The 27805-nt window shown below is 39.2% G+C and overlaps 1 protein-coding gene across 1 annotated transcript in view; it reads right to left on the reverse strand.

The window, feature by feature from the left end:
- LOC147702336 (ATP-binding cassette sub-family A member 10-like) overlaps positions 1 to 27805 on the reverse strand; it is a 1673715-nt gene that overhangs the window by 454860 nt on the left and 1191050 nt on the right. Inside the window, exon 24 of the mRNA XM_086930968.1 lies at positions 8760 to 8930. Coding sequence (XP_086787094.1) covers positions 8760 to 8930 — 171 coding nt within the window. The remainder of the gene's footprint in view (positions 1 to 8759; positions 8931 to 27805) is intronic.

The raw sequence follows: 27805 nt of genomic DNA on the forward strand, positions 1-27805 counted from the left end.
AATTCCTTTTGTCCTACGTTTTTTTAAAGACAACTTTGGCATAACCCTCTGTCACGGATGAGCCATAGCCAGCGCTGGCGAAAGACTCTTTGCTGTATTCTCCTCCGCCATTTGAGTGGTCCAAATATTTCCTATTTGGTTGTCGGTGGGTCTGGGAGGTAGTCTAGTGAACCAAACCTCCCAGATGGACTATGGGTCATTGTGACTATTGCATGAGTTAATGAGTCTGTCTCATCAAGGGAAGACGTATTTCAGGAGCTCTTCCCTTGGTTTTTATCAATTAGCGGATAGGATTTCTTCTTCTCAATATTTCTTTACATCCCAGGCTCTGGGCTTTCCCTGACTAACTAATTTCACTATGCATTTTCTGAGTCATTGTACAGTTTACACCAGGAGTAATTACAGCACTAGATTTTGTTATATGTTTTGCTTCATATTTTATTTTTCTTAAGCTTTTTTGCCATTGTGTACGTTGGAGAGGATAGTTGGGGATCAGCATATGGGAACATCTGAGCTGTGGCTTCTTCTGTGCCTACCTTGTTCCTCTCCTCTCTTAGGTCTGTCACTTGACTATTGTTTTCTAAGCCTGCGTTTAAACTATCATTGCTTCAAGCCATTTTCATAATTGTTGGCAGAATTATAATAGAATTTTTTTTTTTTACAGATGGCAACTGACAGATTTGTTTTTCTATCTTCAATTAAAGTGGTCAAGACTTCCAGAATTGTTGCTAAATTATCAATCATTGGGCAACAAGTGCACTCCATATACAATGTAGCTACATGAGTTTATACTTCCATTATTAGATTATTTAGTTCAGACAGCTTCTGATTGATCCCTGAAACTGCTTTTTACATAATGTTAAGAAGGTCTCCTTGGACATCCATTTTATTTGATTGCTAAGTCAAAGTTTCCAATGTGGGTTGCAATGTTTTAAAAAAGGTGTACGATATGAATCAGTAATTGGTGCAGAGTAATTGGGCTCATGATTTTACTAAAGATCACTATTGCATTTACACAGATTTAGCTTGCTGCTGTTGGACCTGGATGACTCCCTGTTTCCAATCTAATTTGTGTAATATCATTACTGTTGTGAATACCCTCATCCGATGGCTCTTCCTTTATTTTCTAGCAAGCAAGCCATCCTAGAATTGAATTATCACAACACAATGCAAGCTTTTTTGTATTTTTTTGAGTTTCAAGAGTCAAGAGCTGAATACACATATTTTGAGTGGTTTTTAAGGACTTTTGCTCTTTTTGAGTATTTGCCAGATGGTGTATTTGGTTTGTTTTACAACTAGAAGCCATTATTCCTCTACATCTCTGTGGTTATTGTTTATTTTTACATTTATTTAAATTGGTTGTGGGGTGATGGATAGTAATAATGATCCTTGTTTTTTTAGGAGACTTCTGAGGTGAGTATAAACTAGTCGAGGGTTGTAAAGAATGAGGTCTTAATGCCAGTAGCTCCAGTTCTGTAATAGTACCCCATTGAGGATCTGACTTTGTTGTATCCCAACCAGGTCTGCAATACCATTAGTTTGGTCCACAGTAATTTCAAAGTGTGAAATTGGTGTGATCGGTGTAGGGAAAAACCTATATTCTCTTGATTAGACAACACTAATCCTCCTGGATATTTTTGAAAGTCAAATTAGTGGGAATTGTAGTTGCTTTTTTGAACATTTAATACACAGGTGAAATTAATGGTTGAATATCCCAATGGGTTTTACTTTTGTATTTTTTACTGTTAACAACACCTGAAGTTTTTACTTCCTTCTTATAGGGAGGAAAAGCGCCTTATTCCGGCCTGACCTCATAGTTTGCTCTTATGCAGGGTTATGGTTTCCATTTTCTTTCCTATTGTTGTTTACTATTGCCTAACCTATAATTCAATATATGTATATATTAACTGATTAGTGCCTTCCATGGGAATTATGTTCCTCCCCATTGATTGTTAGTGGCAGAAAATCTGATATTACGTAGTGCTGCCTTTTCCCGTAACCTGCGACCACTCTACCTAGGAGGGCACAAACGCACTAGTGACCTCAGTTCCTATAGTTTTATCAGTTCAATAAACAATTATATATCACAAGGAGAAAAAGGAAGGGGAAGGAAAACCCTACTCCCAGTCAGGCTGCCCACTCACAATCAGTCAGGAGAAACAAGCACTGTGCTGGACACTGTCCAATATCACTCAAACATTGCCATCAATGCCGTCAACGATCTCCCGGAAACTCAAGCCCATGCTGGAGCACTTTCCGACCACACTTTCAACAGTCACAAGAGCAGCTGCAAGCTATAGGTTATGGTTGCTGGTTTATGAATCACCCGCAGCACCTGCAGCACTATCAACAGGCCAGGGTGGCTGTAAGCTGTGGGCTATGGCTGCTGGTTTTTGAAGCAGCTGCAGCTGTTGTCCACCGCCGCTAGTGCTTCCAGTTTGAGGCTGACTCAAACCTGCATGAGTCGGGGGAGGCTGACTGTGGCTGACTGACGCTATCAGGTGATCAGAGGAGCAGTCGGGACTCTGATTCCGGTCTGTGGTGGCTGCCTAGCCCCACTACCACCACAGCATGCTACTTATTAATGAGGAACAAGTGTCTATGGGCAGAGTGAGCTCGGCACAGTGCGGTGGTTCTGGAGGAAGATCTGTGGGCCATGCCCCGGAGGAATAATGCACTGGAATACCGACTCCTCTCCTGGAATTGTACAGGACATGGAGTGGGTGTGAGGTGGCCTAACCCTGCCTCCATCACTGCAGCCAAATGTGAGTACCATCTAAATGTGAGCCTGTCCTCACTGTCCACTACGAACCACGACCAGTATAGCCACTACTCTCCTATGGTTTGAGGTGCTAAGTTCACCATCTTCCCAGCTTTGAGGAACATGCAGAACTGAATGAAAAAAATGCTTTGCATCAGGTTTAGCATTTTTCAAAGAAGTAGCCAATTTTTCTTATTTTTTGTGCTTCCAATCTACTTCCAGTTTGTGGTACAAGCCAGTGTGAAATCCATGGGTGATACAGAAAAGCTATGCATTTCTGAAAAGTAGACTAAATCCTGAAATCAACAGGGGGTCATATGTGTAGATCCCTCAAGGTTTTCCAACAGAAAACTAACTCCAATTCCTACAATTCTATGCTCCCACATGTCTTCGGATAAAAATGCCACCTTACTTGTGTGGGCAGATCTAGTGCCTAAAACACACCATAGATACACCACATTTGTCCACTCAAAATGTACCCCTTTTTTTGCAAAGTGGGTAGTTGTGGATTTTGGACCCTACCTCAGCCAGGCACCTAGGGAATCCTAGCAAGTGTGTAAATTTTTTCAAACAAAACCCCTAGGGAAATCCAGGATGGTTTGACTTGTGCAGCTTTTATCAGGTTGTTTTACCCAGAATCCCCTGCAAACTTCAAACTTTGACAAAAAAAAACACATTTTTCTCACATTTCTGTAATGGAAAGTTCTGAAATCTGTGAGGAATCACAAACTTCTTCCACCAATTCCCCTATGTCTTCTGGTATATTTGGCTTGTGTGGGTAGGCCTAGAGCCCGTGACAGCAAATGGCCCAAAACGAAACATGGATGCATCATATTTATTCACTCAAAACTGAGCTGTTTTTTGCAAAGTGGGTAGTTGCGGATTATGGGCCTTTGCTCAGTCAGCACCTAGGGAAACCTAGGATGGAGTGCATTGGGAAGCTCACAGCAGGTTGTTTTACCCAGAAACCTTTGCAAACCTCAAACTTTGAGGAAAAAAACACATTTTCCACACATTTCTGTGATTGAAAGTTCTGTAATCTTCTGGAGCCACAAACTTCCTTCCACCCAGCATTCCTATGAGTCTTCTGATAACAGTGATATCTCAATTATGCAGGAAGGCCCAGTGCTTGCAAAAGGAAAGGACCCAAAATACAATTTTGAGACATTAAATTGTCCTTTCTCAAAAATGATCTGATTTGTCAATGATGGTAGATGTGTTTTTTTTTTTACCCAGGGATCGACGTCCACACGGGAACCGACCGGAAATTTATGAAAACTAGACACCCAGGGGTAAGCCAGGGTGGTATGCCTCATGTGGATCCCTAAACATTTTCATATCCACAATGCCCTACAAACCACCAACTTCCCTTAAAATTGCAAATTTTCTTGTGACGTAATCTTCTGGAATCAGCAGGAATCCCAAAAAATTTCAACCACCCAGCTTTCCCCACTGATGACAAAAAAATGCTACCTCACCTACGTAGCTCATGTGATAGGCAAGCATTAGGCCAAGTTCAATGGGAGTCTTGCAGAATCATTCCTGCTGTCTAGTGGACGTTCTCCCCCCCCGGGGGCAAATTGGTGGTAACAACCTCCAATATGCCTCTAGGTGCAGAAATACATTTGGGGTGGGGGAGCATTATTTTATTGCCAGAGGGGGCTGCTCCCCCTTCCAAACATAATCCCTAGAGGTCTTGTGGGCTTTCTGCACCCTGCCTCATTCGAACCACAGCTGCAGGATGCATCCCTAATGCAGACCCTTGCATTCCTCATTGACAACAGTCTCGAAGATGGACTATACATCACAGCCTCGCAGCTCCTTGGAAGCGGTGCATCTTTCTGACTGAGCAAAGTATCCTTGTAGCCAGACTTCACATTTCAAGCCCCTCATCAATGAGATCCTCAACAATGACTCCGGACTTCTCATCACAGCTACACAGCCCTTCTGAACTGATGCATTGCTTTGGCTGTGAAGCACATGTTCAATGCAAATTCTCACAATGCTCCACAACCAGGCCTTAGAGTACTCATTTCAACAGGCCTACCTTGGTCGCTGTAGCTGTCCCACACTCCATCATGGCTGGCCTGAACTTGTGACTTTGTCCCAGACGGGCTCGACCAGATGTCCACAATTTGCATTTTGTGCTTTTTGGTTCTCCCACTAAAATCTTAAAAACAGCATGTTTCCGGTTCTACTGATTGGGGTGATGTTGTTTTGGTATTTTATAATATATACAAAATTACTCTATTTTCCTAATCCCTGTGGGATCAATTTTTGTGTGGTGTTTTCCCTTTATAACTGTTTGAAGTGTAGAAAAAATACTTTATACATTGCGTCTATGATAAGCCTGACTGCTCTGTGCCAGGCTACCATAGGGTTGAGCACAGTTAAATTTAAGGTTTTGTGTATGACTTCACCCTGACAAGAATTGGTTGCTGCTTGAGAAGGGTTTTACTCCCCTTAATCAGTAACACAATTTATTGGAATATCCCTTTATTTTATTTATTTATTTATTTTTGCATTTATACAGCGTGCTGTTACCCGAAGGTGTCCTGGCGCTAGATGAATATTCCACGAGGGTCAGGCCACAATCAGGTTAATGTGTAAACAGCCAAGTTGTAATGCCTCTCCTAAAGGTCATCAGATCTGTCATGTTCCTTAAGGCAAGGGGCATGGCATTCCAGGCCTTCGTTGCCCCCAGAACGAAACTCCTGCCTACCCACCGTGCCTTCTTTATACGAGGAACCTTGACCAGGCGCTGCTCAGCTGACCTCAAGGGTCTGGGAGGAAGATACCATTGAAAGTACTGCTTCAGGCAGGCCGGCCCAAGGCCTTGCAAGGTCTTGAAGACCAAACATAGGGCTTTAAAGGCGATCTGCTTCTGTACTGGCAGCCAATGTAATTTGACTATTTCGGCTGAGATGGAGGCAAACTTTGGTATGCACATCAACAGTCTGGCTGCCGCATTTTGCAACACCTGCATTTTTATTAAGAAGCCCCTGTTGGGCATTCAAAAGCAGGCTGTTGCAGTAGTCTAGACGTGACAACACTAATGCTGTAATAAGTGTTTTTTTACTGCTCTCGGGTAGGAAAGCGAGAATCTTCCGTATCATTTTAAGTATAAAATATACTGATGATGCTATGGCATTGACCTGGGGCCTAAAGGTGAGCTGTTCATCAATAAGGACACCCAAGTTCTTCACCTTAGCCACTGGAATAGGGGGGAGTCCATCTCCTCCGGCCACCAACGAGGACTCCAAAAGTCCTCCTTTGCCCCACATACAATAACCTCAGTTTTGGCTGTATTTAATCTGAGGCAGTTATTGGCCATCCACCAACTCACTGCCAACATACATTCCTGGAATTGCATAGCAAGACCTTCTTCCTTCCCGGGTAACATTGACACCACGATTTGTGTGTCATCTGCATAAGATGTTGAATCAAAACCAAAGGACCTGACAATTGGGGCCAGCGAGTTGACATAAATATTAAACAGTGTGGGGCTTAGGGACGAGCCCTGGGGAACCCCACAGGGCAACGCAAAAGGTTTTGATGCGCTTCACCCAAGGCCACACACTGGTCTCAGTTAGTAAGGAAGGCTTTCAAGATGTCCCACGCTTCCCCTTGCACCCCACAGGCCCTCAACCGGTCCATCAAAATCCCATGATGTACTGTATCAAAGGCCGCGGATAGGCCCAAAAGGACCAATACCGCTCTGCCTCCGAAATCCAACACTTCTCTGATTTCCTCCGTTGCTTTAATCAGAGCAGACTCGGTACTGTGACAAGCTCTGAAACTGTGCTGGGAGGGATCTAGGGCTTGGGTGGCCCCTAAAAAGGCATTAAGTTGAAGGTTCATCATGTTTTCAACTAGTTTGGCTGGTAGCGGCAGCCTAGATATGAGACGATAGTTGTTAGGGTCCATTATATCCAGGTTGGCTTTTTTTAGTAGAGGAAGGACGGAGGCATGTTTCCAGCAGGATGGAAAAAGTCTGGTCGCAAACATGTTGTTAAAGATCGCCGTTAAAGCGGCGGCAATAGGTACATGTGCCATTTTGGCAATCGTTGCCAGACATCGGTCACATGGGGATCCTGATCTTTAACGTCAAGAGCAATTTAGTTGTCTCCTCCGGACTCACCGGAGCAAACTGCTCAAGCCTGGACCCCTGGACCTCTCCCACTTCAATAGACTGACTAGGGATAAGTGGATCGCTCTTATCTGCATTCTGAAAGCCCCTAAAAATGGAATCCACTTTAGCCTGGAAAAACTTGGCCAAGGCCTTGCATAACTCTTGGCTAGGTTGAGGACCCAGCACTTTCGGGGTCGCGAGGCAGGACACTGTTCTAAATAGTTCCTTTGTTGAGTTACTGGCCAGATTGATCCGGTTTGTAAAGTAATCTTGTTTTGCCCGCACACAATCATTTTCTTATAGTCAAGTTTAAAATCGCCTTATCAACTTCCTTATACCCTTTATGCCATTCCCTCTCCAAGATTTTACAGCCCAATTTCTGCCTTCTAAGGTCATCCGTGTACCAAGGAGAAGAGGGAGAGATCCTATAGGGCCGACCCCCACTTGGTGGCACTAGAGTAACACAGGCTCGCTCTAGCCATCCTGTGTAGGCGAAAGCGGCCTCTTCCACCTCAAGTGGGGGTTCTTCCCTAGAGGCCGGCATTAGGTCCTCCAGATTTGACCCTACCAGCTTATTCCCGGCTCTATGGCTCTTTACTCCTGCTACTCATTAGTCACAAAACACTGTATAAGCCCCTTTATTTTTAATGGTAATATTTTTCTACTTGAAAAAGGATTATCACAACTGTCAGCTTTGTGTAAAGGTAATATAGGAAGTCAATGTTTAATGTGATTTCCTAACCAAACCATTAGAAGCAGCATGAACCAGTAAAAGAGTCACCTTCAGAACAATCAGTATACATTATTACAATCAATGAAGTGGCAAAAACTGCTTCAAAGAGCACGTTTTTAATATATTCTCTGTACAAACAGACCTGAGCGGAATCTTAATTTCACCAGCTTTACTAAAAATATATGAGATTCCTCAGAATTTCACATTACTTATATAACTTTGTATAGAAAGAAAGTAGTGCAAGATACTAAAAGGAGAATGGTTCATGCTGCAAATGCCTTGTTAAGAGACATTATTGCTTGAACTATTCTCCACCTAGTATCTCCCAAGACTTTTGTATGCAATGTGCGTATTAGAGTTAAATAAACAACACAAGAACTCCCTAAACCACATTTCACTACAAAGTGTAATTTCACAACATTGTAATGAAATTTCACAAAAACAAAATGCTTTTTTACTCACCTCTAGTAGTAGCTGATGGACGAAAGACATTAACAAGAGTACAGAGAGGCTTTGCTGAAACACTGCCCCACCTCACAGATTTTACGTCAACTACATTGGTTACCCATCAAACAAGGAATTCAATTCAAAACTCTCTGCTTAACTCAAAAAATTCTTTATGGCCATGGCCCTCAAATATTGCAGGGACTCTGCACTTTCTACACTCCCACAAGTGCTCTCTGTTCTGCTGATCTCCATCTCGCCCGCACCATTAGGGTGCGTAGGAGTAGAGCTCGGGGTCCATCTTTCAAGTGCAAGGTTTAAAAACTCTGGAACTCCATTCCCCTGGAAGCATGAAATACCATGAACCATCTGCTCTTCCGAAAACGAATCAAAACCTGGCTGTTCTCCTCTTTCTAGGGCCCCCTTCCCGGATATTTACCACTTTCTTCCCTCTCTTTAATGCGCCTGCCATGCCCAACTGTTTGTCCGTTTGCTAGCGCTGGGACGCCCCGTTGCTGGAGTAGCCACGCGCTTTACAAATATATTTAACATAACATAACATATCGAATTACATTGTATAGATTGATAACACTCTTAGGCCTCCTAGCAGATACACAGTCATTGTGTGGTGATACACTCAAATGAAAGAGCGAGAGTAGTTAGGAAATTATTAACTCAATTGGAATTACCAGCTCAGTCCATCCAACGGGAGTCAGTGAAAAGCTGACTGTAAAAGTATTCAGAATTACAGCCATTATCATGAGCAGGAGCCAAAAGAGTGGAATATCCACCATGGCCTGTCCACACCAGTATGCGGAAGGGAAGAGGCCAGAGAGACACAGCTGGGAGCGAACTTTTATCTGGAAAAAATTGAAAAGTTCTTGTTAGTAAGATCAGTTTACATATAGAATGCAAAAGTCACCAGTAAGCATATGCTACAAGCATAAACAGTATCAACACTGGCATAGAAACCATATATTGGATGTTTGAACTGAGGGGACGTTTGTATAATAGAAGCTACACAAATATAATTTAATTGTAGTCTAAATTTACAGGCCCTGGGGAAGTGGTGCTTCAGTTATTATAATTTGATAAAATATTGTGTTACAATTATTCTATTGTATATTTATGTAAATTAGAATATTTTTTCATAAGTATGCTAATTGTTTATTTATTATTTTAATTACTATTTCCTATATTTTTTATTAATTGTTAATGGTTATTTAGTTCAACTATCAAATTTATGTTAATGAATTTTATATGTATTAATAGTTTTAACTTCAATTGCTCTTTTAAATAATGTAATATCATTAATGTCATATTTCATATTTTTTGTTATCTTTATTTTTTGGGCGTATTTATTTGAAATATTTCTATTTCATAGTCTGTGTAATACACCATTTATATTTTATTTGATTTGATTTTTCTTTCATAAATATAGTTTGAATTTCAAATATGTTTAAATATTTTTACTTTTTAATATTTGAATATTTTTCCACAAAGGATTATGAGTTGAAAGTATAAATCTGACCCTTTCAAAGTCCACCCCTTTCCATGCTTTCACTTAGGTTGGAGTGGGGTTAGTAAATCGGACTGCTTCACAATCCAACACTTGCCCTGCTTTTTTCTATGTTGGAGTGGGAGTAGTAAATGTGACCCCCCAAAGTCCAACACTGTTCATGCAGTTGCTTAGATTGTAGTTGGAATAGCACATCTGACCCCACCAAAGACCAACAATTTTCCTTCTATTCTTATGATGAAGTGGCAATAATATATATGATTTTACAAAATCCAACATTTTCCTTACTGTTGATCAGATTTCAGTGAGAATAGTAAATCTAACCAATATAAAGTCCAAAGCCTTTAATTCTTATGCTTATGTTGATGCTGGGATAGTAAATTTGAATGTTAAATACTTTCCCTACTGTTGCTCAGATTGGAGTAGTACATTAGTATATTTAACTCCTCTAAACTCCAACACTTTCCCTATTTTGACTGAGATCGAAGTGAGAATAGTAAACCTAACCACTGTCTCTGCATTTGCTCTCATTGGAGTGGGAATAATAAATGTGACCCATCAAGGTTTCACACTGTCATTTTTACATTTGAATGTGAAAAGTAAATCTCCCTCCAAAGCCTAATGCTTTTCCTACTTTTATTACATTGGAGTGTGATTAGTAAATCTGATTCCTTCATCGTTAAATACTATTGTGTATTTAGGATTGTTAATATTTGTTTTATTATGTATATATAAACAATGTTTTTTTTTTAATTTCTAAATTAAAGTTTAATTTTGTTGTTCTTGTATTTATTTTTTCTTGATCACTTTGTAAATGCTTCCACATTGAGATATATATATATATATATATATATATATATATATATATATATATATATATATATATATATATATATATACATATATCGTTGCACGTTCCCAGAAATCGGTTCCAAGAAAAAACGGCCAGCACTCCAGTGTCGTAGTTCTTTTAGTTATTTTATTTCCAAACCCCCCAGCACCCTCGACAAAAAAAAAAAAATATATATATATATACATATATATATATATATATTTATATATATATATATATATATACATATATATATATAATATATATATATATATATATATTATATATTTACTGAAAAAACCATAGGTTTTAGACCTTATATAGTTAGGAATTAACATATAAAAAAAACATTGAAATTCCTCCTATATATTTAGCTGGACATTTTATTGATATAAAACCAATGAAATTCCACATATAGTTAGTTGCACTAACTATATATTTCGCGCATCCGCAATCCAATGCTGATGATGTCACATATTACATCATTCATGACATGGTCAGTGACATCACTGATGACATCACTGATGACATCTCAAATGACATCACTGATGACATCATCCAGTGCCTGTGTGTTTTGTAAAGTTTAAATATGTTTTACATATTGAAGAATGAGTGGATGTATAAGAGTATGGATGAAGGATTTGATTGTATAAGTGAGTAAGTATGTGTTAGTATATCTGTGAAAATGTAAGCTGTTCTGTGTTTAACTGTATAGATGAAGAAATCAAAGTGTGATTGATTCTTTACAGGACTGACTAGGTGTGTGAGTAACTCCATGGATGAGTGGCAGTGTGTGAGTGTCTGCATAGGTGTATGAGTGCATATGATAGTGTTGTAATGATGAGTGACTGTATGCACGAGTGACCTTATGCGTGAATTAATGAATGTGTGTGTAGACGTAGGAATCAGTGAGTGCGTATGTAGTAAATGGTATTGGTGTGTCAATAGTTTCAAAAATGATACTCTGTATTTTACACTAGGTGTAACAGAGGTTATATTAGAGTGTAAGGAGGTGCATTGTATTATCACATGAAGTATATAATCAGCGGTGTGATCATTGATGTTAAATGAGCTGTCATCAGTGATGTCATCAGTGATGTCACTGACCATGTCATGAATGATGTAATATGTGACATCACCAGCATTGGATTGCGGATGCGCGAAATATATAGTTAGTGCAACTAACTATATGTGGAATTTCATTGGTTTTATATCAATAAAATGTCCAGCTAACTATATAGGAGGAATTTCAATGGTTTTTTATATGTTAATTCCTAACTATATAAGGCCTAAAACCTATGTTTTTTTCAGTGAATTTCCAAGGTTTTTTAAACGCTAATTCCTAACTATATAAGGCCTAAAACTTATGGTTTTTTCAGTGAATTTCAAAGGTTTTTTAAATGCTAATTCCCGGCTGGCCCAACGAAGGCTTCCCCCAGGCAGGGGGAAGCGGAACAACTTACCCTCATGACTTTCAAAATAATTAGTTGAACACCCAGTATTGGCCCTAAAAGTCTGGCACCACGTCTCAAGGCTACTCCATATTTTCATCATATGAACGACAGCACGACAGCAGCACAACCGAGCACCGCCAAGCAGCAGCTAACATAGTAAGTGAATAAAGTGTGACCTGTTTATCGGCATCCTAATGTACTTTCCTTTTTGAAGCGCGTCAGCCAGCAGCCTAAAATTACATAGAGCACCTCAGCATGCAGTCAGTCTGCACAAAGTGGAAGTCAGCAGCCCTAAAATGCTTAATTATCAAGCCGACTGGCCTCTCTGAGTGAGTGTAACCTTTAAGGTCTTCTTAAAGTTCTGGACCGGCAGGCAGTTTGATCCGAGGGCGCCGGCGTTGCCTTTATTTCTCTGGCCTTGGGTTAATATCCTGCTGCGCAGTGTTGGCCCACTACATCTTGAACAGTTTTATAACTAGCGCAAATTCGACCGAAGATGTTGTTGCAGTGCTATCATAGTAGGAAATACTAACCAAGTTTCTATTTTTAGACATAATGCTCGAAAAGCTGCATTTTACCTTTGGAGCATATTGGCATCGCAGCCTGTGAACCTTCGGAAAATACTCTAGCATTTAGAAAATACAAGCGTCCTAATCTTCTATTTATAATGTGGTTTGAGAAATGAAAGCATTTTTTAGGCGCCAGAACTGCTTTAACACTCAGACTGTCTTCTGCCAACATAACAGACACGCATTCGCCTCTGCCGCAGCCTTCGTGGTTTTCTTGAGGTGATGTTACTCGCAGGTTAAAATCAAATCTTAAATTGGTGAAAAGTGGATTACTGAACACCTCGAGCAAGTGAGATAAATGCCACTTGACCCCTGTGATTGGTAACTTTGCTGGTTAGTACTTTAATTGACTGAGCCCTATTAGGTTTTACAAATACGTTTTTTTTCAAAAGTCTGTGAATTCCATGTTATTGCCCTCCCCCGTTTTTCGGTCTTGGCAGTAAATTGTACTTTAATGTCAAAGGTGATTAGCTAGAGCACTGCCGTTTCCAGCTGGTGGCATCCCTACACCTCCAAGCTGAGTTAAGTGATGTCTTTAAAGCCCCGTGAACTTGACTTGTTCATTCATTTCCTCAGTTTCATAGGAAGAGTTTCAGGACCTAGTTGTTAAGGGGGAGGGATATTTTTACCACAGGATTGCATCATGCACATTTCTGCCCCGGTTGTGAAGTGGGATATAAGCTGGCCGTAAAATTGTTTTAAACGTAATTCTTCCAGCAAAGTGCTGCCAGTGAAGAAATGTAGTTTGTGTTTAAGCCATACACTTAATTCCATAGGTCATGAATGCCCGTTTTAGAGACCCCCCATTTTTTTCATCCCAGGAAAACCCCTAATGTCAAGGTCTTCCATTTCTGGTGCTTTGCATAAGTTTTAAGATGATCTTAGGGGCATGTTACCAACAACTAGCGATAATTTTTGTCTCTAACTTGTTTAGAGACAAAAAGTATCGCCGCACATCGGCGATTTTTATCGCAGATAAACCTTGCTATTAACAAGGTTTATCGCAAATGCGATAAAAAACGGCCGAAATGCATGAATATCACTGAAAAGTCAGCGATATTCATGCATTATCGAGCAAATGCTCTTAGCCATGTTATCCACCTCCCATTGGATAACATGACCAAGAACTGCTCCGGGCAGGTGTTAGCTTTTGGAGATATTCCCGCTTAGCGCGAATATCTCCAAAAGTTGATAATAGGAGATAGCGATGTTAGCGACTGTTTTCAGTCTCTAACATCTTGGCACGCCCACTTTGCATCTCATTAGTGATAAATATCACTGACATGCAAAGTGGGGCCCAAGATGGTCGCTATCTCCTACTAGCTGTCGCTAACTGGTGTTAGCGACAGCTTGGTAATAGGGAGATAATTTTATCTCCGCTTTCTTGGCTTTTAAAGCCAAAAAAGCGGAGATAAACCCTCTTGATAATATGCCCCTTAGTTTCTTGTTGCTCAAATGGGTGTAATTGCTGCTATTTATATGTTTCCCCTCCTTTTCATTGCCTGATTTTGCGCGCGAGAAAGTGTCCCTCATAGTTGATGAAATGTCACTCATAATTTCACTGAAATTCCTAAAATGTCACACATAGCAATCTGAAACCTTGGCAGCTATGTACGGGGCCCCCACTTCATTGAGAGTCGACTCGCAAGCGGGACACTTCTGCCGAGTATGCTTGGCTTCTTTTGGATTCCTGGAAGGAAATGCGAGTTTGACCCCCCGAAGCACCTGGCATTTCTGGAAACCTTACTGCACCACTGAGAGGCACGGACTCGGAGGAGACGGAGACTCATGGCAGGAGCGAAGGTAGGAAATAATCGGCAATTAGGGGTGATGAGAAAACCAGCGGTAGCACACAGAAACGTGTGATTGCCTAGATAGTTTTTAGAACTGCTACACAGCGACATACAAATATTGCACAATGTCAGCTGACATGGTTAGAGACAGGGAGGCTGCTGCAATGGACATGTTGTCTGACAGCCCTCAAAGTATGATAGGTGTAAAACAATCAGACACCAGTAGAAATAAAAATACAGACTCCCAGGCTAAAATAGCAATCTGAAACCTTGGCAGCTATGTACGGGGCCCCCACTTCATTGAGAGTCGACTCGCAAGCGGGACACTTCTGCCGAGTATGCTTGGCTTCTTTTGGATTCCTGGAAGGAAATGCGAGTTTGACCCCCCGAAACCCCTGGCATTTCTGGAAACCTTACTGCACCACCGAAAGGCACGGACTCGGAGGAGACGGAGACTCACGGCAGGAGCGAAGGTAGGAACTAATCGGCAATTAGGGGTGATGAGAAAACCAGCGGTAGCACACAGAAACGCGTGATTGCCTAGATAGTTTTTGGAACTGCTACACAGCGACATACAAATATTGCACAATGTCAGCTGACATGGTTAGAGACAGGGAGGCTGCTGCAATGGACATGTTGTCTGACAGCCCTCAAAGTATGATAGGTGTAAAACAATCAGACGCCAGTAGAAATAAAAATACAGACTCCCTGGCACAACGAAGGCTTCCCCCAGGCAGGGGGGAGCGGAAACCACGTCCACTCGGCCCCGCCCACAACCAGGCGGCGGCGGCGGCGGCCATCTTGAGGCGGCTCGGGCCGCGGCGGTGATCTCGGGAATAAAACGAGGGGTGCGCACCCTCGAAATTAAAATAAAAAGCATTAAAATAAAAGAGAGAAGCCCCCCAGGCCCCCCCCCCAAAAAAAATTCCGAAAATTCGCGGGGGTGCGCGCATGCGTGCGCGCTTATAGATATATAATTTGTTTCTCTTTTACTTTTCTCAGGAACCACTGGAGGGATTTACACTATTTTACCAAAAGCGTGAGTTGCGTAACAGACACTACCATTTTGACAAGTTTGGTGTAATTCCCTTCAGCGGTTCAAGCTGTAGCCGTGTCTAAAGGTCCTATGGAAATTAACATGGGGAAAACACGTTTTGGGACCCCCCTTTTTTCTCAGCCCCCACTTGACGAATCCCCCCCAAACTTTCAGGGAAGGAGCGGAGCGGAGTGAGCCATCTTCTTTGAGAAATTTGCGAAGATTCATCAACCAGCGCCAAAGTTATTCCCAATAGAATGTTGGGGATTTCCTATGGAAACTAGGTCCTAACTATATATAACCTACTGGCGGTCACCAGTAGGTAGTTATAGTTAGGATTATTTTCAATGCAAAATCTCAACATTCTATTGTGAATAACTTTGGCGCCGGTTGAAGAATCTGCCAGAAAATTTCCTCAAATTTGCCTCGTGGCGCTCGGTCCTTCCCTGAAAGTTTGGGGGGGATTTGTCAAGTGGCGGCCTAGATAAAAGGGGGGTCCCAAAACGTGTTTTCCCCATGTTAATTTCCATAGGGCGGTCGACCTCACTTTTAGCTCAAACGGCTGAATGGATTTACACAAAACTTGGCAAAATTGTAGGGACTGGTAGCCCGATGTGCCTTTGCTATGTCTCAAGATATGTGCTCCAGTGGATTTTGAGTAATTTAGGTTAAAAAAAAATATATATCTATAAGCGCGCCCCGGTACGCGCACCGGGGCGCTAACCAGCGCGCTACGCGAGTTCGCGCGCGGAAAGCTGATTGGCTCTCGGGTGTCTGTAAACATTCCAAACAGTCCGGAGCAGCCGCCATCTTGTGTCTCGGTAGGATCGAGACACAAGAGGTGGCAAAAACAAAGGAGAAAATTAGCAAAAGGGGTCAGGGTAGACCCCCCTGACCCCCTAGGTTTGATGTGGGGACTATAAAAGGGCCCCGCGGGACCAAAAAATAAAATAAAAAAAATTCGATTTGCGCGGGGGAGCGGATCGGGGAGCGTACCATGGAGAAAAAAGAATGACATTTAAAAAAAAAATGCGTTTTTTTTTAAATTAGAGGTAGTTCTAAAAATAACTGGTTTTTTTCTTCTTTTTGTTGTTTTATATATTTTTTATTTTTTCTGAATTCTTTTTACTTTTTTTGGCTTTTCTGAACAGTTTTATATATTTTCTGTATTTTATATAGGGAGAAATTAAAAACAGGGATTTGTAAACGACTCAACTGGAGCAAAAAAAAAACAGGAACAAATTAAGGCTTCTTTGTGCATTTGTGGTTATCACCAGCAAGCATAATGAGTGTAATGCTCTGCTCACCATAAGTAATTAATTTCCCACAATGTACACAAACAATTTTGTATCCCCCAAACTTTGGTTGTATACTTGAAATCAACTGACTTGCTTCTGGACCCGATAGAGTGGGTTCTTTGGTTGTTGTAGTTGTGCCAGATGATTGGGGTAGGTTTTTGCAGAGTTCTCTCACCTCTGCTGCTGAATAGTTAATAGGATGCAAACGCTGCATATGCCAAAGGAATATTTTTTGGTAGGGTTCCCCCTGGATAGCAAAGCACCACAGATGAGACAGGTCACCTTTGCAGCGTTTACTTTTTTGAAACCAGTTGGGATTTTATAAAACTCCCATATGAAGTGCTCCCTAGGTTTGTATGGTGGAGTGTTTTCAGGCAGGAACTGCCTTGTCCCTTCCCTTGTGACGATGATGTTTTCGTTCGCGGAAATAGCGCTAACGGGACGCTCACCGGTGCGCGCCCCGGGGCGCGCCGGAAAAGTGTGAAAAAAATAATAATAAAAAAAAGTATTATATAAATGTACAATATAGGATTCATTATAAAAAATATTACATTTCATAGGTTTGAGGCCCTATATATAGTTAGGAATTAGCATTTAAAAAACCTATGAAATCTATGAAAGTGATGTCATTAATAACTTTGTGCCCGTTTGATGAATCTCCACAAAATTTCTAGACCAATTTCTTTTTCTACATTGGCAGAGTATGGTATGTTTTTCACAGTGATTGGTCAAGGGGAGCAAGGATAAAATCAGTGTCTCAAAACGTGTTTGGGCACCAATGTGCTTTTCTATAGACATTGTACTGACACCTCCAACGTGGGTGATGTGACAAGACTGTGCACTGACGTGGTGCATAAATTATAAATGTAAGTTACAACTGGTGATGCACAATAGTGTTTAACAGTGAAGGAGGCAGATTTACCATATATATATTATATTCACTGAAAAAACCATAGGTTTCACACCAGTTATAGTTAGCTGGAAATTTTACTGACATAAAACCATTGAAATTCCCACGTAATAGTTAGTTGGACTCACGCGCCTGCAATGCACTGCTGATGACGTCACATATTAAATCCCTCATGACATGGTCAGTGACATCACTCATGACATCACTGATGACATCTCAAATGACATCACTGATGACACCACTGATAACTATAACATGTGTGAAACCTTTGGTTTTTTCAGTGAATTTCAAAGGTTTTTGAAAACGATAATTTTTAAATTTATTAATTATTATATTTCTTTCATTTTATACTAATTTCTTATATTTTTATTATAAATATTTATATTTATATTTTATAAATTATATTTCATATTCTTAATGTAAAATAATAAAACAATTTTTTAATTTTTATAATTATTTTTTTCTCCACTATATTAAAATTAAATTCTATATAATTCCTTTTTCATTTGTTTTTTTTGGTAATCGCACCGCACGCGTACGGAGATCGCACCATAATTTGTACGGTAAATCGTCCTCTGCGCGTACCCACGCACACATTACGGATATGCTTTGACGTTGTGCGTCGCATTTACGCTTACGCGTGACGTCATGTACGGCGCCCCGTAAGCACACGCCACGAAAGTTTCTAATTGTTCAAAAACATATATTTATGTTTTTAATGTACATATTAAGGGAAGACATTATCTGGGATAATCCTGAAACACGTTTTTTTTTTACTTTTAATAAGCGTATATTACTTTTGAAAGCAATTACGCAAATCGCGGCTGTACGTCGCCCGTACTCACATCGTAAGAGCACCGTAAATGCAACGTAAGAGCTCCGTAAGCATACCGTGAGCATAAGCAAAGCCATGTGACTTTAAAAGAAGAGATTTGATTGGTTCATAACACTTCCTATTCCAACTGTTGACAGACCCCTCCCATTTTAATCATTCTACTTTGACTTCCACAGGAGAATGATCTGTTCTGTAGATCTCTAGCCATTTGGAAGAAGTAACCACCATGGGTGCACGGGATGACTCTTCTTCAGAGTATTCCTCTGAGGAACATTTTGTAACTGAGCAGCCTCAGAAAAAACAAAAGGAAGCAATAATCTGGAAATTTTTTACATTTCCCCAAGACCCAAAAAAGGTCAATGCTCCGAAGGTGACCTGCAAAATTTTTGAGGTTACTCTTTCAAGAGGTGACCCAACCAAGAAATACTCTTTCGGCACTCACTGCAAGCATGGTGCGCCATGTCAAGACTTTACATCCAAATAATTATGCTAGAGCTGAAACTAGAAGGTTGCAGAAGGACCAGAGATCTGCTCTTTCCAGTACATCCATTGCAGCACCACCACCACCACCGAGCGGTATGGTTGCAAATATACAACCTGAATTTGGAGACCTGACTATCGGTTGTAAGATTTGCAACAAACTACTGAGTTATGAAGAACAATCCATTGAACTTATTCTCCGCAAGAAAAGGAACCACCATTGTTCTTGTCAATAATTTTTTTTTACTGTTTTGTTGACGTTCCACACTTTTTTGGGTTCTAGTTTCATTTTTTTGTTTAAAAAAAAAAAAAGGTTTTAAAAAATACAAAAAAATAAAAAAACTACAAAGACAGAACTACCTCCACAGGTCAAAGAAAGAGCTATATTTTTATGATAGTGTGTAAAACTTTGTCTGAATGTATGGTGAATGTGAAAGTGCAGAACTATAAGGAAGTGCTACAGCATAAATCTATAAGGTGATTACCAATAGTACACTATAGTACCACCGAAGCACTTGAATGTAACATATACATATAAATATGTTACAAATCTATCCTTCAATTTGCACTGCTGGTGGAACTGCCTGGGTGAATTTCTATGTGCTAGGAGCGGATTTACCATCCCCTTGTGCCTCTTTTACACATCTGTTGCTTCACTTTTGTGATGCAGCGGTGGTGTAAAAGATGTGCCAGGGTGTGTGGTGTGAATGAGATGCATATAGAAGGTGCATTACATTGTAAAGCCCTGCGCCAGAAGGAGGCTTTCCAAAGTACAGGGGAGAGTGTAGGTGTTCTGGCGCAGGAACGCCTCCTAAAAGTGACTGAGTGAAATCTATAAGATTTCATTCACTCACTTTTAGGCTTTTACTGTGTCAATAAACCTGCATTTGCTTGAAACAGGTGTAAGGATTGACACAGCATTCTAAGCATAGGGCCCCAAGAGCATTGCTGGAGCTGCTTTGTACTTGCAACGCAAGTCAAACAATGCGCCACCTACACACCACAAATACATCACATATCTGTGCCGTTTTTGTCCCATAATACACCACATTGTACATACAGTGCATCCATTGTGGTGATGTCACAGTGCACAATAACTGGCATGTTTCTGGGGATGTACCACTTATTTTACATCTACTGATCACTGTTTGAATGTAGTGAAAGGATTAATACACACTGATCAATGAGTCACTACAAAACTATAACAGAATTGACAGAGTGTTTGGTGGAAGTGTAAGAATAAAGACTGGGGAATTGAACATATAAAAGGTAAATTTGCAGGTGCATAGAACAGTGCATGCATAGTCTATAGGAGTTTGAAGCAGTCCATGCTCTAAGGCCCACTTTCATCATGAGTACTTAGGTACTAGCTGAATGATTACAATTCTGCAAGGAGAGCGTGTGGCTCAATGTATAGCAGCTTTACTTTTACTACAGTGTATAGAAAAGCACATACTGCTGTATGGTTCACTACAATACTAAAACAGTAGTGTGAGAGTGTTTAGTGAAAGTGCAATGATACAGATTAGGCAATTGAACGTATAAAAGGCAAGTTTGCTGTGTATAAAATAGTGACTGCAAAGTCTATAGCGATTTGAACCAGTCTATGCCATAAGGCCTACTTTGGTGCATGACGACTTGGAAACCGATTGAATGTTTACACTTCTACAAAGAGATTGTCTAGCTGAATATATAGCACCTTCACTTTTACAGCAGTATATACATAAGAACATACTGATGTATAACTCACTACAATACTAAAATTGTAGTAGTAAAATGTTTGGAGGAAGTGACAGGATAGAGACAGTTCAATTCAAAGTTTAAAAGCCAAGTTTCCAGATGTTTAGAAAAGTGCAATCATGTATAGCTCTTTGAAGCAGTTCATGCCCTTAGGCCTACTTTGCTGCATGACTACTTGGATAGTGGCAGAATGATTACACTTCTCCAAGTAGAGTGTAGAGTTGAATGTATAGCAGCTACACTTTTTGTAGAGTGTATAGACAAGCATATATTGCTATATGAGAAAAAGAGAAAGAGAAAATGTCTCATTAGAACCAACCAACACATAAACACATAAACTTGGTAGATATCTGTAAAATATATTTTGTAATTGATTTTTATCTTGCGACGACTTGCAACCTTTGCAACGTGGCTGAAATCTATGTTTTTTTTCAGTGAATTTCAAAGGTTTTGTAAATGATAATTATTAAATGTATTAAATATTATATTTCTTTCTTTTTATACTAATTTCTTACATTTGTATTACAAATATTTATATTTATTTAATTTTTTAAGTTATATTTCATAATCTTAATGTAAAATAATAACAAAATACATATAATTTTTTTATTAATTACATTTTATTTACAATATATTAAAATTAAATTCGATATAATTCCTTTTTCATTTTTTGTTTTTGGGGTAATCGCACCGTACGTGTACGGTGATCGCACAATACTGTCCGGTAAATTGTCCTCTGCGCGTAACCGTGCATACATTACGGATACGCTTTGACATTGTGCGTCGCATCAACGCTTCCGCGTGACGTCATGTATGGTGCCCCGTACGCGCACGCCGCGAAAGTTTCTAATTGTTCGAAGACATATATTTATGTATTTAATGTATATATTAACAAAGACATTATCTGGTATAATCATGAAACAAGTTTTTTTTAACTTTTAATAAGCGTATATTACTTTTAAAAACAAATATTAAAATCGTGGCGGTACGTTGCACGTACTCGCATCGTAAGAGCACCGTAAGCGCACCGTGAGCGTACGCAAAGCCAGGTTACTTTCAACAAAGAGATTTGATTGGTTCACAACACTTCCTATTCCAACTGTTGAAAGACCCCTCCCATTTTAATCATTCTTCTCTGACTTTCTCAGGAGAAGCATATCTTCTGTGAAGCTCCAGTCAATTTAAAAACAACCTTCACCATGGCTGCATTTCTGGAATCATCTTCTGACCACTCTTCAGAGGAAGAATTTATTGCTGTGCAGCCTCAACCAAAACAAAAAGAAGCTGTAATTTGGAAGTTCTTTACCTTCCCTGAAGGTGAAAAAAGTAAATGCCCCAAAAGTCACTTGCAAGATATGTGACACAACTGTGTCCAGGGGCGACCCCACAAAACAATAATCATTTGGGACAGAAAGCATGGTGCACCATGTGAAGACTCTGCACCCTAATAATTGTGCAAGAGATTGCACCCAAAGACTCCAGGAAAACCCTCCACCTACTGCTCCAAGTACTTCAACTGCACCACCACCTCAGGCAACCAGTCCGCACCCAAATATTCAACCTGATTTTGTGGATCTCACCATACATTTCAAATTTTGCAATGAATTGTTGTGTTATGGTGAGCAATCAATCGATCTTATTATCCGGAGGAAACGGGAGCATCATTCTCCACGAGTTTAATTTTTATCTTTCATTGTTTTGTTCATGTTGAACACTTTTTGGGTTGCAGTTTAGTTTTTTCTTTAAAAAAAAAACACAAAAAAAAAACTTGTTTATAAAATACAAAAAAATTACAATACAAAACTAAAAAGACAAAAAAAACTGTTCCTTCCGGAACTACCTCCACTTGTCAAAGAAAGAGCTATATTTCTATGATAGTGTGTAAAACATTGTCTGAATGAATGTGTAGTGCATAAATGAATGAATGAATACATTAGTAGTGTATGGTGAATGTGAAAGTGCACAACTACAAGGAAGTGCTACAGCATAAATCTATAAGGTGTTTACCTATATTATGCTGTAGTACTTCCGAAGCACTTTAATGTAACATATGCACATAAATATGTTACATGATTATGCTTCACTTTGCACTGCTGGTGAAACTACATGGGTGAATTTATATGTGTTACGGGTGGATTTACAACCTCCTTGTGCCTCTTTTACACTGCCATTGCATCACTTTTCTGATGCAGCAGTGGTGCAAAAGATGCGTCATGGTGTGTGGTGTTTACAATGTGATGCATCTGGAAGATGCGTCACTTTATACATTCCTGTATCAGAAAGAGACATTCCTACACAAAGGGGCGGAAGGGGTTCTGGCACAGGAAGACCTCCTAATAGTCGCTAAGTGAAATCTACAGGATTTCTCTTTCTCACTTTTGGAGTCATGCTGCGTCAAAACCCTGCACCTGCTTGAAGCAGGCATAAGGATTGACACAGAATTTTGAGCATAGGGCCCCCAGAGTATTATTGGAGCTGCGTTGCATTTGCCATCCAACTCAAGCAATGCACCACCTTCACGGCACAGATACATCACATATCTGTGCCCTTTTTGCCCCATGGTGCACCATATTGTAAATACGGCGCATCCATGGTGGTGGTGTCACAATGCACAATACCTGCCATATTCCTGGGGAATTGCCAGTTATTGTACATCTGCCCATTAGTGTTTTAATGTAGTAAATGGATTACTACACAACTAAAACAACAGTGACAGAGTGTTTAGAGGAAGTGTAAGAATACAGATTAGGGAATTGAAGGTATAAAAAACAAGTTTGCAGGTACATAGAAGGCTGTAAGCACAGTCTATACAAGTTTAAAGCAGTCCATGGCCTAAGGCCTACTTTGCACCATGATTACTTGGGTACTGACTGGATAATTACAGTTCTGCAAGGAGAGTGTCTGACTGAATTTAAAACACCTTCATTTTTAGCACAGTGCATAGATAAGGACATTCTGCTGAACAGCTCAGTACAATACGGAATCAGCAATCACAGAGACTTTGCTGGAAGTGAAAGGATAGAGACTGAGAAATAGAAGCTATAAAAGACAAGTTTGTCGGTGCATAGTAGAGTGCATGCACTGTCTATAGGGGTTTGAAGCAGTCCATGCCCTGAGGCCCACTTTGCACCATGAGTACTTGGGTACTAGCTGAATGATTACAATTCTGCAAGAAGAGTCACTCAAACCATTATTATTATTATATAATAATGAATGTATTCTTTTAACATCTCTTAATTAATTAGAGCTTCTAAAATAATGTCATCAGGTATTTCATTTTCTTCATTATCAATTTCAAAAGTCATATGATCAAACTCGATGTCCTCTAATGCTTCCACAAAATCAGTATCGAAGGTTTCATCTAAAAAAATCACAGTTGATATCTGCAGCAATAATAATTTCATCTTCATTCTCGCTGCCCATGAAAGGTATATTTAGCTCTTCTATGAGAGTGTTACTAATTTTGAAACCGTCTTCTATATTGTTCTGTTCATCTTCCATAGTGAATTTTTTATGTTGTAGATCCTTGTACAAAAACATTAACACTTAATTTTATCATTTTTCCTATTACATAATACAAAACTAACTTTATCAACTATTATGCCCTTTAAAAAATATTAGGCAAATACCATTCTCAACTACTTTATAAGATTATATAAATAAAATTACTTATATGAGTTTTTAGTTATAACATTTTCTTATATTTTCAAACCAGTCACTCCTTATCACTATAGGAAAAAACTAAGGCTAGTATAATAAAATGCAGTACTAAAAAAACTACAATATGTTTATTCACCTTACCAGTTCCAAAGTAGTAGATGTGTTGTAGTAAAATGCAAAGAATACAGGTACACTCAGCATATATATTTTAATTTCTTCAAATGTGTTTAAAAGATACAAACCATCTTTACACACTTATGTACTCCATTCATGTTCTGTTACTCCAGCTCTGTAGAAGTACATCCCATCGAACATTTTTAACAGTTACTTATACTTACCTTCAAAAATAATAAACTAAAAAATATATATATGTTATAAAATTAGCATCTGTAGAAGAGAAAAAAAAGTACAGTTACAATATATCTTTTACAACACAAAATAATTTGCAAAGCATTTTATTTGCCTTTTTTGCTGTTCTCCGAATATATTGAATTTCACTAGAAACAGTGAGTTCAATAGTACTTATCACATAACAGCGGGCAATAAAGACAATCAAGAAGATTATCTTTAAAAAAACCTTCAACATTCTCAAGAACAATCTAAAAAATACAAATTAAACATATGTTAAATGTTTTTGCTAAAACCAATTTCTTACATAACTATGAGGTATGTCAAACAATCTTAAAATAACAATACACTATCAAAATGTTCATACACTGTAGATAATGTTACTTACACATATATGCTGACAAAATATACAACAAAAAGTCCTTAATGGTTTACGATACTTTCCCTCATTGCCAAATAGTATGTGTAAAATTCTTAGTTTGAAAGTTGTTCAATAGTAATCCTGAGTGTCTGCCTCCCAGCCTTCTGATCTAAAACCACTGACATCATTTACACCGTCCCCCAGTGCTCATCCCTCAGCCCGATGCTATTGAACTTCTCCATGGGCACCCTCAAACAAGTGGCCCACCATCACAACCTCAACATCATCTCCTACACAGACGACACCCAGCTCATCCTCTTCGTCACCAAGGAGCCACATAACACAAATACCACCCTCCATATTGCAATTAAGGATATCACCAACTGCATAAGGAGCAGCTCTCTAAACCTGAACTCGCACAACATGGAGGTACTCATCCTCAGACACACCCCCTCAGCCTCGGATGACTCCTGCTGGTCAACTACACTGTGAACAGTACCAACACCTACCGACCATGTACACAACCTACGATTCATCCTCAACTCCTCCCTCTCCATGTGAAAGCAAGTCTACAGCATCTCCTCATACTGCTATAACACCCTACACATGCTCCACAACATTTACAAGTGGATCCTAACCAAAATAAGAAAAACAGTAACACAGGCCCTCATAGGCAGCAGACTACACTGTGGCAACACACTCTACACAGGAATTCCAGCGAAACACCTACAACAACTACAAAAAATCCAAAACACCTCCACCTGACTAATCTTCAATGTCCCCTGCTGCAGCCACATCACCCACGACCTGATAAACCTACACTGCCTCAACATCAACAAGAGGATCACCTTCAAGCTCCTCACCCTCACTTACAAAATACTCTACAATACCAGATTAATCTACCTTAACAGCAATAATCCTGAGGCCAAATCTTGTTCTTAAAATTTTGGCTTTAAAAATATTAGGTAAGGATTTGGTAACTCTAGGCAAAAGTTGCTTAAAAACGAATTGACTATCATTACAATGTATCCAACCTTTCAGACATTTTAAATAAACAGTGTAATGTCCAGATGTTATAGAAGGTCCATCATGAAAAATAATTGCAACAGCTACAAAAGTTCTTCCTGATATTGGTAGTTGAGTAGCTTCAACATTTTTAATTATAGTTTCCAATTTTCTTCCATCAGCTCTACAACGTTGCAGCATTAAAATTACATACTGTCCATATCTTTGTATAAATAATGTTGATGACATTTCTGATTTACATTGGCTACACTCCATGTTTTGACTTGCTCCTCTAACTAGATTGTTAAACGACACTGATTCACAGTCTGCTAAAGTCAAATATATGAATCTTTCAGTGTCTATGTTAGTGCTACATGTAAACAAACTATTTTACAGTCATGTTGCCATTTATAAGAAAGGCCAAAAAGGTTTGTAATATTTACACCTTCATCTTCCAATACACCAAGCATAAACATTAAAAATTCCTGACAATCTTGCTTAATATTCTGCGTAAATTGAGAAAAATCAGAACATATGTCCAAAACATTTCAAATATCAGAAACACTTTGTATTTTACTTTTATCACTACTACATTTCTCATAAACAGAATGCAACAATGAACAGAATCCTTCGTCCCGATTTTTAACAATTTGCTGTTGCAAACTTTCAAGAAAAAAAAAACAACATTAACAACTACATTAGCATAGCCGTTGACACCACAACTATTTTCAAACCGATAACCAACATTCTCTTCAACACTGTCCTTTTTCTTTTTGCTTACAGGCGCAACTTCATCTTGTATTTTTTCTTCTCTACAGTTTCACAACAGATATTCTCATATCTTCTTTTTCTACCTACCACACGCTTTTCAAATACTGGATATTGACCTAAATTGGGTGCATATTCTCTTCTTAACCTATTATACTCTTTCACACAATTTGCATCTGCACTAACCTTTGTCTCATCAAAATCAATCAAACACAATCCAGATAAAGTTCTCACTCGAGACAAAGCAATATATGCTATACCCTCTTTAAACACAGTACTTCCAATATTCACTAAAGCACTATCTACACTTAAACCTTGAGATTTATTAATGGTCACCGCATATGCCAAAGAAATAGGAAACTGTTTTCGGCATACATACAAATCTTTTACAAGCAAGAACCGGGGTGAACAACAACTAAATTGTTGTACTTCAGCAATTTCATCAAATTTGATTTTCAAAAATTCAATCCCATCTCTATTTACATAATTAACAAAATCAACAATTTTACCCATTGCTCCATTTACTAAACCTTTTTCCACATTCAAATTACGTTGTTAAATTTACCCTACAGTTTACACATGCATACAAATTCTTTTCTAAACCAGCAGCTTTACTGATTGATTTCTCTAAAGAATCCAATTTCCTCTTCAACTTTTCAGTCAAAATAATAGTGATTCCTTCATGTTCTATTTTATCAATAGCTTCCAGTTTTATAATTTCTTCATTTTCCAACTTCAACATTTCTTCATTGAATATAGAACATTCATGCAGTGTTGGCATTAAGCAGATTACAGATTTGTTTTCTGCAATTCTCATATATATTTTCTGAGGAACAATATTTTCATTTGGAAACACATTGGGAAGTAATCATCTCTGTAAAGCTTGTTTGCCATGTTCTGTCACTTTTCCAATTCTTATATCTTGAAGAATATTTCCATAATCTGCATCATTTGCCTGACGCATATTTGTAATAAGTTCCTTATATTGAAAAAATGACCAAATATTAACATTTCCAATACTCCCCAAAGACTTTCTGGTATCTTCATGTGCCAGTGTTTTAAACACTCGTCATTTTACTGGAGTAAGTTGTAATAGATCTTCAAAAACTATGCTCCAAATAATACGT

Source organism: Lissotriton vulgaris, chromosome 7 (genome assembly GCF_964263255.1).
Source record: "Lissotriton vulgaris chromosome 7, aLisVul1.2, whole genome shotgun sequence".
Taxonomy (NCBI): Eukaryota; Metazoa; Chordata; class Amphibia; order Caudata; family Salamandridae; genus Lissotriton; species Lissotriton vulgaris.